Consider the following 12,966-nt stretch of genomic DNA (forward strand, 5'->3'; position numbering starts at 1 on the left):
GGCATAAAGTACAGTAACAATGCAACAGTTTTTCCATCGTATGACAGGAATAACTGCAACCAGTGTGAAAGTACAGGTCATTTCTACGTTCCGGGCAACCTAGGCTTCACTCTAGGCCGGTGATCCACCAGATCAAATAGTTAGGACCTAAGAAGTCAACGCCAGAAGCATAAAATACAATATAAATACAATAGCTTTTCCATCGTATATAATGTATATTTGCAAACAGTGTGAAAGCAACGGTCATTTCTACGTTCCGGGCAACCTAGGCTTAACTCTAGGGCGTTGCTCCACCAGGTCGAATAGTTAGCGCCTAAGAAGTCTACGCCAGAAGCATAAAATACAATAGAAATACAACAGTTTTTCCATCGTATAACAGGAATAATTGCAACCAGTGTGAAATATATGGTCATTTCTACGATACGGGCAACCTAGGCTTCACTCTAGGGCGTCGTTCCACACGATCGAATAGTTAGCGCCTAAGAAGTCTACGCCAGAAGCATAAAATACAATACAAATACAACAGCTTTTCCATCGTATAACAGGAATAATTGCAGCCAGTGTGAAAGGTATAGTCATTTCTACGTTCCGGGAAACCCAGGCTTCGCTCTAGGGCGTTGCTCCACCACATCGGATAGCTACGGCCTTAGGAGTCAACGCCAGAGGCATAAAATACAAAATATGTACAACAGTTTTTCCATCGTATAACAAGAATAATTGCAACCAGTGTGAAAGTGATGGTCATTTGTACATTCCGGGCAACCTAGGATTCACTCTAGGGCGTTGCTCAACCACATCGAATAGCTACGGCCCTAGAAGACAACGCCATAACTATAAAATACAATACAAATACAACAGCTTTTCCATCGTACAAGATGTGTATTTGGAAACAGTGTGAAAGTAAAGGTCATTTCTACGTTCCGGGCAACCTAGGCTTCACTCTAGTGCGTTGCTCCACCAGATCGAATAGTTAGGGCCTTAGAAGTCTACGCCAGAAGTATAAAATACAATATAAATACAACAGTTCTTCAATCATATAACAGGAATAATTGCAAACAGTGTGAAAGATATGGCCATTTCTACGTTCCGGGCAAAATAGGCTTAACTCCAGGCCGTTGCTCCACCAGATCGAATAGTTAGGGACTTTCAATACAACGGCAGAAGCATAAAATACAATAAAAATGCAACAGTTTTTCCATCGTATAACAGGTAAGCTCCAACCAGTGCGAAAGTACTGGTCATTTCTACGTTCCGGGCAACCTAGGCTTAACTGTAGGGCGTTGCTCCACCAGATCGCATAGTTAGGGACTTAGAAATTAACACCAGAAGCATAAAATACAAAATAAATAGAACAGTTTTTCCATTTTGTAAAACGAATAATTGCAACCAGTGTGAAAGTTATGGTCATTTCTACAATCCGGGCGACCTAGGCTTCACTCTAGGGCGTTGTTCCACCAGATCGAATAGTTAGGGACTTAGAAATTAACGCCAGAAGCATAAAATACAATATAAATACAACAGCTTTTCCATCGTATATAATGTATATTTGCAGTGTGAAAGCAAAGGTCATTTCTATGTTCCGGGCAACCTAGGTTTCGCTGTAGGGCGCTGCTCCACCAGATCGAATAGCTAGGGACTTAGAAGTCAACGCCATAAGTGTTTAGACCAACGGTTGATCAATAGATCTTTCTGGTTTGGTTGAAATTTGCACGTGGTGTGCCGACTAAGGTTTAGCTCGAAGGACCAGAGATACCCATGAATTCTAAGTTGTATCTATCTTTTATTTTGATGAATCTTACTTTATACAAAACTGAGTTAGAGGGAGGAGAAAATATTTACAAATAGGAATCCTCGTAACTCCTTAGAGGGAGGCCTCTCTGGGGTAGGTTATGCCCCAAACTCCCACCACAGACATTGGAGGGACGCCTTTGTCGACAGTGCGTGGGGGTAGTGGTTAGACTCCGTAGGGTGACATCACCCCGGAAAGGCCCAAGGGGTGACGGACCCCGAGGGTAGCGCGCTAACGGAAGACGCTCGGATTTTATGTTTACGATACGTCAATTACTATCGAGCAGAGACTCGGGACTCTAAAGTACATGTGTTTTTCAGACTCGTAAAACGATGAAGCGATTTCTAGGGTCTTTACTCCTCAATTCAAATTAACAAATGATTACCAATAAACTGACACTGTGTTTCTTCAAAAATAGCAAGCCCAATTCTTCCGTATCGTAAACCTAGTCTACCAGATGTCACACAATTATGATCGTCTTAACATTCCGCCCACCTAGAACTTACATGTTCTATCATACAAGCTACAATACAGCTACGTTATGATCGAAAGTCAAACCTTGTTCGCAAAATTACATACATTATGAAATCCATACAATGTGGTACCTAATCTCACAATACTTCTAGAGGATCACATACTGTTTGTTGAAAATGAATCGAAGGTAAACGATGCTTATACAAAATGCACATCGCAGTATAAAAAAAAAAAAAAAAAAAACACTATAACAATGAAATACTTAATCTAATATTCAAATATCTAAGTTACATTTCTTCCGCTTAATTATAAATATGTACAGATTACAACTAAATATGACACATATATATAATATGGAAATTAAATCATGTTGAAGTATCTGCGCTTTCTTCTTCGATTGGTAAAACGCAAATTTTAGTAGATGGTCTCTTTATAATTCCTTCTGGAACTTTAATCGAAACTACACGAACTATACCATCTGAACCTGGATGGAGCTCTACAATTCGTCCAAGTCGCCACCTTAAGGGTGGAGTATTGTCTTCACGAATAACTACTAACATACCAATTCTTATATCACTGGAATTGTTCATTTGCCACTTGTAACGTTGTTGAAGTTCATGCAAATATTCCTGCTGCCACCGCTTCCAGAAATGTTGAACAGTTTGTTGTACTAATTGGTATCTATTTAATCTATTTAATTTAATATGCAAAAGATCAACTTGTGGAGGAGCTGTTAAAGCGTCACCAACTAAAAAATGACCTGGAGTTAACGGTGTAAGATCAGTGGGATCGTTGGATAGGGGTTGAAGAGGACGAGAATTAAGACAGGCCTCAATTTGCGTTAGAATTGTGTACAATTCTTCAAATGTTAAACGTTGGTCGCCTATGACTCGTTTTAAATGATACTTCGTAGACTTGACTGCACTTTCCCAGAGCCCTCCAAAATGCGGAGAATATGGAGGTATGAGATGCCACTGTATATCTTCTTGCGATAAGATATTCTCTACACGTTCATTATGTGCTCTATTATTTAACAATTTTGAAATTTCATTAAGTTCGTGTTTCGCGCCTACAAAATTTGTGCCATTGTCCGAATAAATACAACGAATCCGTCCTCTACGCGCTATGAATCGATATAAACAATTTAAGAAAGCTTCAGTGCTCAAGTCAGTCGCAAGTTCTATGTGGATTGCCTTTGTAACAAAACATACGAATATACAAATATACGACTTATATGTTATTTTGCTACGGCCGCGTTCCTTTAATAAAAATGGACCTGCGTAATCGACACCACAGGTATTAAACGGACGGGCAGGAGTCACTCGTGACGCAGGTAGATTTCCCATAACGTAACTAATGCCAGTTGGTGTAGCTCTAAAACACCTAACACATTTACGCAATATTTTTTTTTTTTTTTTTTTTTTAACTACACTTTTGCCTGACAATATCCAAAAGCGAGATCTTAACGATGCCAGTGTCTGTTGAATACCTGCGTGCAAAAGTCTATGATGCTCGTGTTTGACTAACAATGTCGTAAATGGATGATTCATTGGTACAATGACTGGATGTTTCTGATCAAAATTCGTTGGTGCATTTCTGAGTCTACCGCCCACCCTAATCACTCCCCTTTCATCTAAGAATGGGTTTAACAGTATCAACTTGCTTTTTAATGGTAATAGTTTATTTGCCTTCAACGAATCCAATTCTTTAGCAAATGATTCTTCTTGAACGAGTTTTATCAAAACTATTTGTGCATCTAATAACTCATCTGTTGTCAACGGTTTATGCGTTCTATTTCCTTGGACGTTTACCTGTATTCCACGATTCTTACTACTATGAACCCGTTCTAATGTAGTTCGAATGAATTTTAAACAATACGCGGTGACGCGACGTAATTTCGTAAAGGAAGAATATTTCAAAAAAATATCAACTGTTTGCCTTGGAACTGCTGATAGGGAAGAGATAAATCCTGTTTGACCTTTTCTTTCTTCGGGTACAATTTCTGGAATCGCTTCATTTGCAGAAGGCCATTGACTAATATCTTGAATGAGCCAAGCAGGCCCAAACCACCATAATGAATTATCCTTTAAATTTTTAGGAGAAGTTCCTCTTGAAATTACATCAGCTGGGTTATCTGATGACGATATATGTTTCCAACTATCAATATCTGTTAAGTCTTGAATTTCAGAAATTCGATTAGCTACAAATGTCTTCCATCTCATTGGCTGTCCCCGAAGCCATGCTATAACAATTGTTGAATCGGACCAAAAATACATCTGATCAATATTTAATTGAATGCTGTCTTTAACCTTTGAAATTAACTGAGCAAGAAGAAGTGCTGCACACAACTCAAGCCGTGGTAACGAAATCGACTTCAAAGGTGCGACGCGAGACTTTGCACACAATAAGCGAACGGTCCAAATCCCACTTGTGTCCCATGTTCGCAGGTATACACAGGCTCCATACGCCTTTTCGGAAGCATCTGAAAATCCATGTAACTCTACCTGCTGAACATTGTCACATACTACACGTCTCGGGATAGAAAACGAACTAATTATTACGAGTTCTGAACGAAATGTTGTCCACTGAGTATGTAAATCTTGTGGAAGAGTTTCATCCCATTCTAACTGTAATTGCCAAATACGCTGCATAAATAATTTTGCCGTAGTTATAACCGGACCGATGAGCCCAAGTGGATCAAATATTTGAGCTGTTTCGGACAAAACTGTGCGCTTCGTAATTCTATTCCTTAGATGAGATTTAACTGAATACTGCAGTTCATCAGGCTCTAATAACCATAATAAACCTAAAGTTTTGGATTCCTTATCTGCATCCTTAATTTCTAAACTTTGACGAGAATTATCTAAATTGCTTAATATTCTACTATCATTGCTTGCCCATTTTCGTAAATGAAATCCTGCCTGGTTCAGAATTTGATTTAATTCCTTTTTCAAAACTAAAGCATCTAGCACTGTATCACAACCCGTAAGTAAGTCATCGACGTAAAAATCTTCTATAATTGCCCGACTAGCTAGTGGATAGCCTTCCGAATGTTCTAATCCTATCTCCTTTAATACTCTAGTGGCTAAAAATGGAGCCGAAGCTGTACCATACGTAATCGTATTTAATTCATATGTACTAATTGGAAGATTTACGTTTGATCGCCAAAGAATTCTTTGAAACTTCCGATCTGCGGGACGAACGAGTATTTGTCTATACATTTTTTCTATGTCAGCCGAAAGAATAAATCTATGTTTCCTAAATCGAAGTAGAATTGAGAACAGATCACTTTGAACAGTAACACCTATGAATTGCGCATCGTTCAAAGATATACCGCTAGAAGTTTTCGCAGAACCGTCGAAAACAACACGAAGTTTCGTAGTGGTACTAGATTCTTTGTACACTGCATGATGTGGCAAATAGTAGCAAAAATCTGGTTTGATTAAATCTTCACTAATTCGTGACATATGTCCTAATTTCTCGTATTCCTTCATAAATTCTATATATTGGTTACGTAATTCTGATTGTTTAAAGAATTTCCTCTCCATATTGAATAATCGTTTTTCGGCCTGACTACGCGATTCTCCTAATTCATGAATTTTATTATTGAAAGGTACACTAACTATATATCTACCTTCGTTGTTACGTGTTATTGTATCCTTGAAATATTGTTCACACACATTCTCTATATTTACTTGCTTAACTGGTGTGTAATTGTAATTTTCAATCTCCCAAAATTGAGAAATTGCTTTCTGCAAACTTTCGTTTGAGACTATGTGACACGTATCAACAGGTTTTTTGGAATTATTAACTGACCAATTTAAACTTCCTCCTAACACCCAACCCAGTCGCGTCTTCTGCCAAACTAAATTTTCGAACGGGATTTTATGTTGACCGATACACAATAACTGCCAAAAAAGCCCTGCACCTATAAGCAGATCAACACGACTTGGGCTAGCAAAATGAGGATCAGCTAAAGTGATACCCTCCGGTATGGGAATAGCTGTTCCACCAAGTGGTACACTAGGCATATCTTCAGTTATGTCTCTTATTACAAAACACGATATGTTAGATTGAAAACTATTACACCTTGATTTAAGCTTAATTTCAAGTTTTGCACGAATTGAATTATTTGCCTTACCTAGTCCACCAACTTTTGCGTCTATGACTGTAGAAGGAAGTCCCAATTTTTTGCAAAACGATTCAGATATAAAATGTGCCTGTGAGCCTACGTCTAACAATGCTCGACATTCATGAAATTCACCATTAATATCTTGAATATATACTAATGCTGTGGATAATACAGTATAACTCATTGATGTACTACTGTTGGAATTGGACACACAAGATTGAATAGGTGTATCAGAGGACGCGGCATGTGTTGTAACTTGAGCATTTCCGACTCGTTCTACAATCGCGTTATCGCGGTGTAATAATGTGTGGTGTTTTTTACCACATACTCTACATTTTCCGCGTGTACAGCCCTTAATGCTATGTCCCTGCTGCAAACAATTAAAGCAACATTGTAATTTCTTAACTGTTTCATGTCTTTCGGCATATGGCATTGCCTTAAGTTTTGTACAATTTTGTAATAAGTGTCCTGCTTTACAAAATAAACACTGACTATCAGTACTTACTACATGAGATGCTACTTGATCAATTCTATTTCTTGATTTACTATATTCCACGTGTGTATTACCTAATTTTGGTTGGTTATTTATTGCCTTTGACGATAGTCGTTCAAGAAGTTTAGCCTGTTGTTCTATAAATTCTACGAAATCCTTAAATTTAGGACTGTCGGTCATACCAAGATACAGTTTTTCCCATTCCTTGCAAGTACATGAATCTAACTTGTTTGTTAAAATCAAAATTACTAAAATATCCCACGTATGAATGGATTCGCCTAAAGCACCTAACGCAAGGATATGATTATTGGCCGTGTCAATAAACTCACGAAGTGCGACACTACTTTGCTTGTGAACACGTGGCAATTCTAATAATGCACTAGCATGGTGATGAATCAACGATTTAACATCTTCAAAACGTCTTTTCAAAGTAGCCCATGCGAGTTTATAATTTGCATCAGAAACACCCAATGATTGTATGACGCGTGCTGCAGGACCCTTTAGTGCAGAATTTAAATAATGAAACCGCTGTATATCTGTCAGAGATTCATTGTTATGAATCAGTGACTCAAAAGTATCGCGAAATTTTAACCAGTTATTATAATTTCCATCGAAACTCGGTAACACAATTGTTGGAAGTCGCGGTGTATTCTGTGTTTCTACTAAAGTCAAAGGCGATGCATTCGATGTTGCCGCGGGTTGGTTAGATGAACGAAATTTAGCAATATATTTCTCTACCTTCGCCATAAGATCAAAATATGCTGTTTCGAATGCGTCGCGTTCATTGATATGCACTGTCTCCTGATCAGTATCTGCAACTAAGATTTCTATCTGACTCTGCACTTGATCAAACTTGTCATACAGTTGCTGATTCTTCTTAAACCGCATATCTAACGAGTCTATGTCCGCATCAGGTTTCAATGAATAAACGAAAGTTTTAAAACGAGTCAAAGCCGACTTTATACGACCGCGTTCTAACGTGAGTGATTTCAATTGACCTTCCATTTTACTATTAATACGCAAACTGAAACGCTGTAAACTTACGTAGGAGTGGTTGTAAAGGAACGAAGTCTGTCAACTCTGATGATCCTCGTGTCACTGTCCTTGGCTGTTCTGTTGTAGAATTTCCAACGACGACAAACCCTGATGTAGTTCTGCTAATACTGACTATCCTGACTAGGCGTAACCTCCAATGCTGACGATCCTTATGATGCGTGATAGTATTAACTATCTTGTATAAAATTCCAACGACGATGAACCCCGTTGAAGCTCTGCTCTCACCAACTATCTCGACTAGGAATGATGTCCAAAGCTGAACTCCCTTATAATATGTGGTAGCACCAACTATCTCGTTCAGGAGTGGTGATGTCCAATGATGACATCTCCTGTTGCCTTCCTGAATGCTATTCTGCTACCAGCATCTGAAGATTGGAGATTCTTCTTCGTAGTCGTTGATACTCAAAGATTGTGGTTCCAATGCACTTTGAAACTGTTTGATGTCAACTATTTGCACCAGCACCGATGTGTAACTGATGTGTCCACTTCCAGGATAAGTATCCGTCGTATCCGGCTCGAAGGACCAATGTTTAGACCAACGGTTGATCAATAGATCTTTCTGGTTTGGTTGAAATTTGCACGTGGTGTGCCGACTAAGGTTTAGCTCGAAGGACCAGAGATACCCATGAATTCTAAGTTGTATCTATCTTTTATTTTGATGAATCTTACTTTATACAAAACTGAGTTAGAGGGAGGAGAAAATATTTACAAATAGGAATCCTCGTAACTCCTTAGAGGGAGGCCTCTCTGGGGTAGGTTATGCCCCAAACTCCCACCACAGACATGGGAGGGACGCCTTTGTCGACAGTGCGTGGGGGTAGTGGTTAGACTCCGTAGGGTGACATCACCCCGGAAAGGCCCAAGGGGTGACGGACCCCGAGGGTAGCGCGCTAACGGAAGACGCTCGGATTTTATGTTTACGATACGTCAATTACTATTGAGCAGAGACTCGGGACTCTAAAGTACATGTGTTTTTCAGACTCGTAAAACGATGAAGCGATTTCTAGGGTCTTTACTCCTCAATTCAAATTAACAAATGATTACCAATAAACTGACACTGTGTTTCTTCAAAAATAGCAAGCCCAATTCTTCCGTATCGTAAACCTAGTCTACCAGATGTCACACAATTATGATCGTCTTAACAATAAGCATAAAATACAATAAAAATACAACAGTTTTTCCATCGTATAAAAGGAATAATTGCTACCAGTGTGAAAGTAATGGTCATTTCTACGTTCCGGGCAACCTAGGTTTCACTCTTGGTCGTTGCTCCACCACACCGAATTGCTACGGCCTTAGAAGTCAACTCCAGCAGCACAAAATACAATATAAATACAACAGTTTTTCCATCGTATAAAATGTATAATTGCAAGCAGTGTGAAGGTAATGGTCATTTCTACGTTCCGGGCAACCTAGGCTTCACTCTAGAGCGTTGCTCCACCAGATCGAATAGTTAGGGCCTTAGATGTCCACTCCCGAAGCATAAAATACAAAACAAATAGAACAGTTTTTCCATTGTATAAAACGAATAATTGCAACCAGTGTGAAAGTTATGGTCATTTCTACGTTCCGGGCAACCTAGGCTTAACTGTAGGGCGTTGCTCCACCAGATCGCATAGTTAGGGACTTAGAAATTAACGCCATAAGCATAAAACACAAAATAAATAGAACAGTTCTTCCATTTCATAAAACGAATAATTGCAACCAGTGTGAAAGTTATGGTCATTTCTACGTTCCGGGCGACCTAGGCTTCACTCTAGGGCGTTGTTCCACCAGATCGAATAGTTAGAGCCTTAGATGTCAACGCCCGAAGCATAAAGTACAAAATAAATAGAACAGTTTTTCCATTGTATAAAACGAATAATTGCAACCAGTGTGAAAGTTATGGTCATTTCTATGTTCCGGGCAACCTAGGCTTCACCCTAGGCGTTGCTCCACCAGATCCAATAGTTAGGGCCTAAGAAGTCAAAGCCAGAAGCATAAAGTACAATAAAAATCGAACAGTTTGTCCATCGTATAAGAGGAACAATTGCAACCAGTGTGAAAGTAATGGTCATTTCTACGTTCCGGGCAACCTAGGTTTCGCTCTAGGGCGTTGCTTCATCACATCGAATAGTTCGGGCCTTAGAAAACAAATCCAGACGCATGAAATACAGTAAAAATACAACAGTTTTTTCATCGTATAACAGGAATAATTGCAACAAGCCAGAAGGTAATGGTCATTTCTACGTTCCGGGCAATCTAGGCTTCTCTCTAGGGCGTTGCTTCACCAGATCGAATAGTTAGGGCCTAAGAAGCCAACGTCAGAAGCATAAAATACAATAGAAATACAACAGTTTTTCCATCTTATAACAGTATTAATTGCAACCAGTGTGAAATATATGGTCATTTCTACGATGCGGGCAGCCTAGGCTTCACTCTAGGGCGTCGTTCCACCAGATCGAATAGTTAGCGCCTAAGAAGTCTACGCCAGAGGCATAAAATACAATAAAAATACAACAGCTTTTCCATCGTATAACAGGAATAATTGCAACAGTGTGAAAGGTATGGTCATTTCTACTTTCCGGGCAACCTAGGCTTCACTCTAGGGCGTTTCTCCACCACATCGAATAGCTGCGGCCTTAGAAGTCAACGTCTGAAGCATAAAATATAAAATAAATACAACAGTTTTTCCACTGTATAATATGAATAATTGCAAACAGTGTGGAAGTAATGGTCATTTCTACGTTCCGGGCAACCTAGGCTTCACTCTAGGGCGTTGCTCAACCACATCGAATAGCTACGGCCCTAGAAGACAACGCCATAACTATAAAATACAATATAAATACAACAGCTTTTCCAACGTATATGATGTATATTTGGAAACAGTGTGAAAGTAAAGGTCATTTCTACGTTCCGGGCAACCTAGGCTTCACTCTAGTGCGTTGCTCCACCAGATCGAATAGTTAGGGCCTTAGAAGTCAACGCCAGAAGCATAAAATACAATATAAATACAACAGTTTTTCAATCGTATAACAGGAATAATTGCAACCACTGTGATAGTTATGGTCATTTCTACGTTCCGGGCAACCTATGCTTCACTCTAGGGCGTTGCTCCACCACATCGAATAGCTGCTGCCTTAGAAGTCAACGCCAGAAGCATAAAATACAATAGAAATACAACAGTTTTTCCATCGTATAACAGGAATAATTGCAACCAGTGTGAAATATATGGTCATTTCTACGATACGGGCAACCTAGGCTTCACTCTAGGGCGTCGTTCCACCAGATCGAATAGTTAACGCCTAAGAAGTCTACGCCAGAAGCATAAAATACAATACAAATACAACAGCTTTTCCATCGTATAACAGGAATAATTGCAACCTGTGTGAAAGGTATGGTCATTTCTACGTTCCGGGCAACCTATGCTTCACTCTAGGTCGTTGCTCCACCACATCGAATAGCTGCTGCCTTAGAAGTCAACGCCAGAAGCATAAAATATAATATAAATAGAACAGTTTTTGCATCGTATAACAGGAATAATTGCAACCAGTGTGAAAGGCATGGTCATTTCTACGTTCCGGGCAACCTAGGCTTCACTCTAGGGCGTTGCTCCACCACATCGGATAGCTACGGCCTTAGGAGTCAACGCCAGAGGCATATTATTCAAAATAAGTACAACAGTTTTTCCATCGTATAACATGAATAATTGCAACCAGTGTGAAAGTGATGGTCATTTCTACATTCCGGGCAACCTAGGCTTCACTCTAGGGCGTTGCTCAACCACATCGAATAGCTACGGCCCTAGAAGACAACGCCATAACTATAAAATACAATATAAATACAACAGCTTTTCCATCGTATATGATGTATATTTGGAAACAGTGTGAAAGTAAAGGTCATTTCTACGTTCCGGGCAACCTAGGCTTCACTCAAGTGCGTTGCACGACCAGATCGAATGGTTAGGGCCTTAGATGTCAACGCCAGAAGCATAAAATACAATATAAATACAACAGTTTTTCAATCGTATAACAGGAATAATTGCAAACAGTGTGAAAGATATGGTCGTTCCTACGTTCCGGGTAACCTAGGCTTCACTCTAGTGCGTTGCTCCACCAGATCGAATGGTTAGGGCCTAAGAAGCCTACACCAGAAGCATAAAATACAATATAAATACAACATTTTTTCCATCGTATAACAGGATTAATTGCAACCAGTGTGAAATTGATGGTCATTTCTACGTTCCGGGCAACTAAGGCTTCAGTCTAGGGCGTGGTTCACCCAGATCGAATAGTTGGGGCCTAAGAAGCCTACGCCAGGAGCATAAAATACAATATAAATACCACAGTTTCTCCATCGTATAACAGGAATAATTGCAACAAGCGTGAAGGTAATGGTCATTTCTACTTTCTGGGCAACCTAGGCTTCACTCTAGGGCGTTTCTCCACCACATCGAATAGCTACGGCCTTAGAAGTCATCGTCTGAAGCATAAAATATAATATAAATACAACAGTTTTTCCATCGTATAACAGGAATCATTGCAACCAGTCTGAAAGACATGGTCATTTCTACGTTCCGGGCAACCTAGGCTTCACTCTAGGGCGTTGCTCCACGACATCGAATATCTACGGCCTTAGGAGTCAACGCCAGAGGCATAAAATACAAAATAAATACAACAGTTTTTCCATCGTATAACAAGAATAATTGCAACCAGTGTGAAAGTGATGGTCATTTCTACATTCCGGGCAACCTAGGCCTCACTCTAGGGCGTTGCTCCACCAGATCGAATAGTTAGGGCCTAAGAAGTCAACGCCAGAAGCATAAAATAGATTATAAATACAACAGTTTTTCCATTGTATAAAGTGAATAATTGCAAACATTGTGGAAGTAATGGTTATTCCTACGTACCGGGCAACCTAGGCTTCACGCTAGGGCGTTGCTCCACCACATCGAATAGCTACGGCCTTAGGAGTCAACGCCAGAGGCATAACACACAATATAAGTAGAACAGTTTTTCCATCGTATAAAACGAATAGTTGCAA

The 12,966-nt window shown here is 39.6% G+C and overlaps 1 protein-coding gene across 1 annotated transcript; it reads right to left on the reverse strand.

Annotated features, from left to right (window-relative positions):
* Positions 1–2,628: 2,628 nt before the first annotated feature.
* LOC143186432 (uncharacterized) lies at positions 2,629–8,270 on the reverse strand. The gene is made up of 3 exons (XM_076390106.1): positions 8,234–8,270; positions 7,933–8,181; positions 2,629–7,886 (listed from the first exon to the last, which is right to left on the reverse strand). Exons 1-3 carry the CDS (start codon positions 8,268–8,270, stop codon positions 2,629–2,631), a joined length of 5,544 nt encoding a protein of 1,847 aa, XP_076246221.1.
* Between the last annotated feature and the right edge of the window lie 4,696 nt (positions 8,271–12,966).

This window comes from Calliopsis andreniformis, unplaced genomic scaffold, assembly GCF_051401765.1.
Source record: "Calliopsis andreniformis isolate RMS-2024a unplaced genomic scaffold, iyCalAndr_principal scaffold0001, whole genome shotgun sequence".
NCBI lineage: Eukaryota > Metazoa > Arthropoda > Insecta > Hymenoptera > Andrenidae > Calliopsis > Calliopsis andreniformis.

Coding starts and splice junctions, on each gene's coding strand:
- LOC143186432 (XM_076390106.1), bottom strand. CDS start 8,270: ATGTCATCATTGGACATCACCACTCCTGAACGAGATA. Junction 8,182..8,233: donor CACCACTCCTGAACGAGATA/GTTGGTGCTACC, acceptor CATCATTCCTAG/TCGAGATAGTTGGTGAGAGC. Junction 7,887..7,932: donor TCCTTTACAACCACTCCTAC/GTAAGTTTACAG, acceptor GTAAAATGGAAG/GTCAATTGAAATCACTCACG.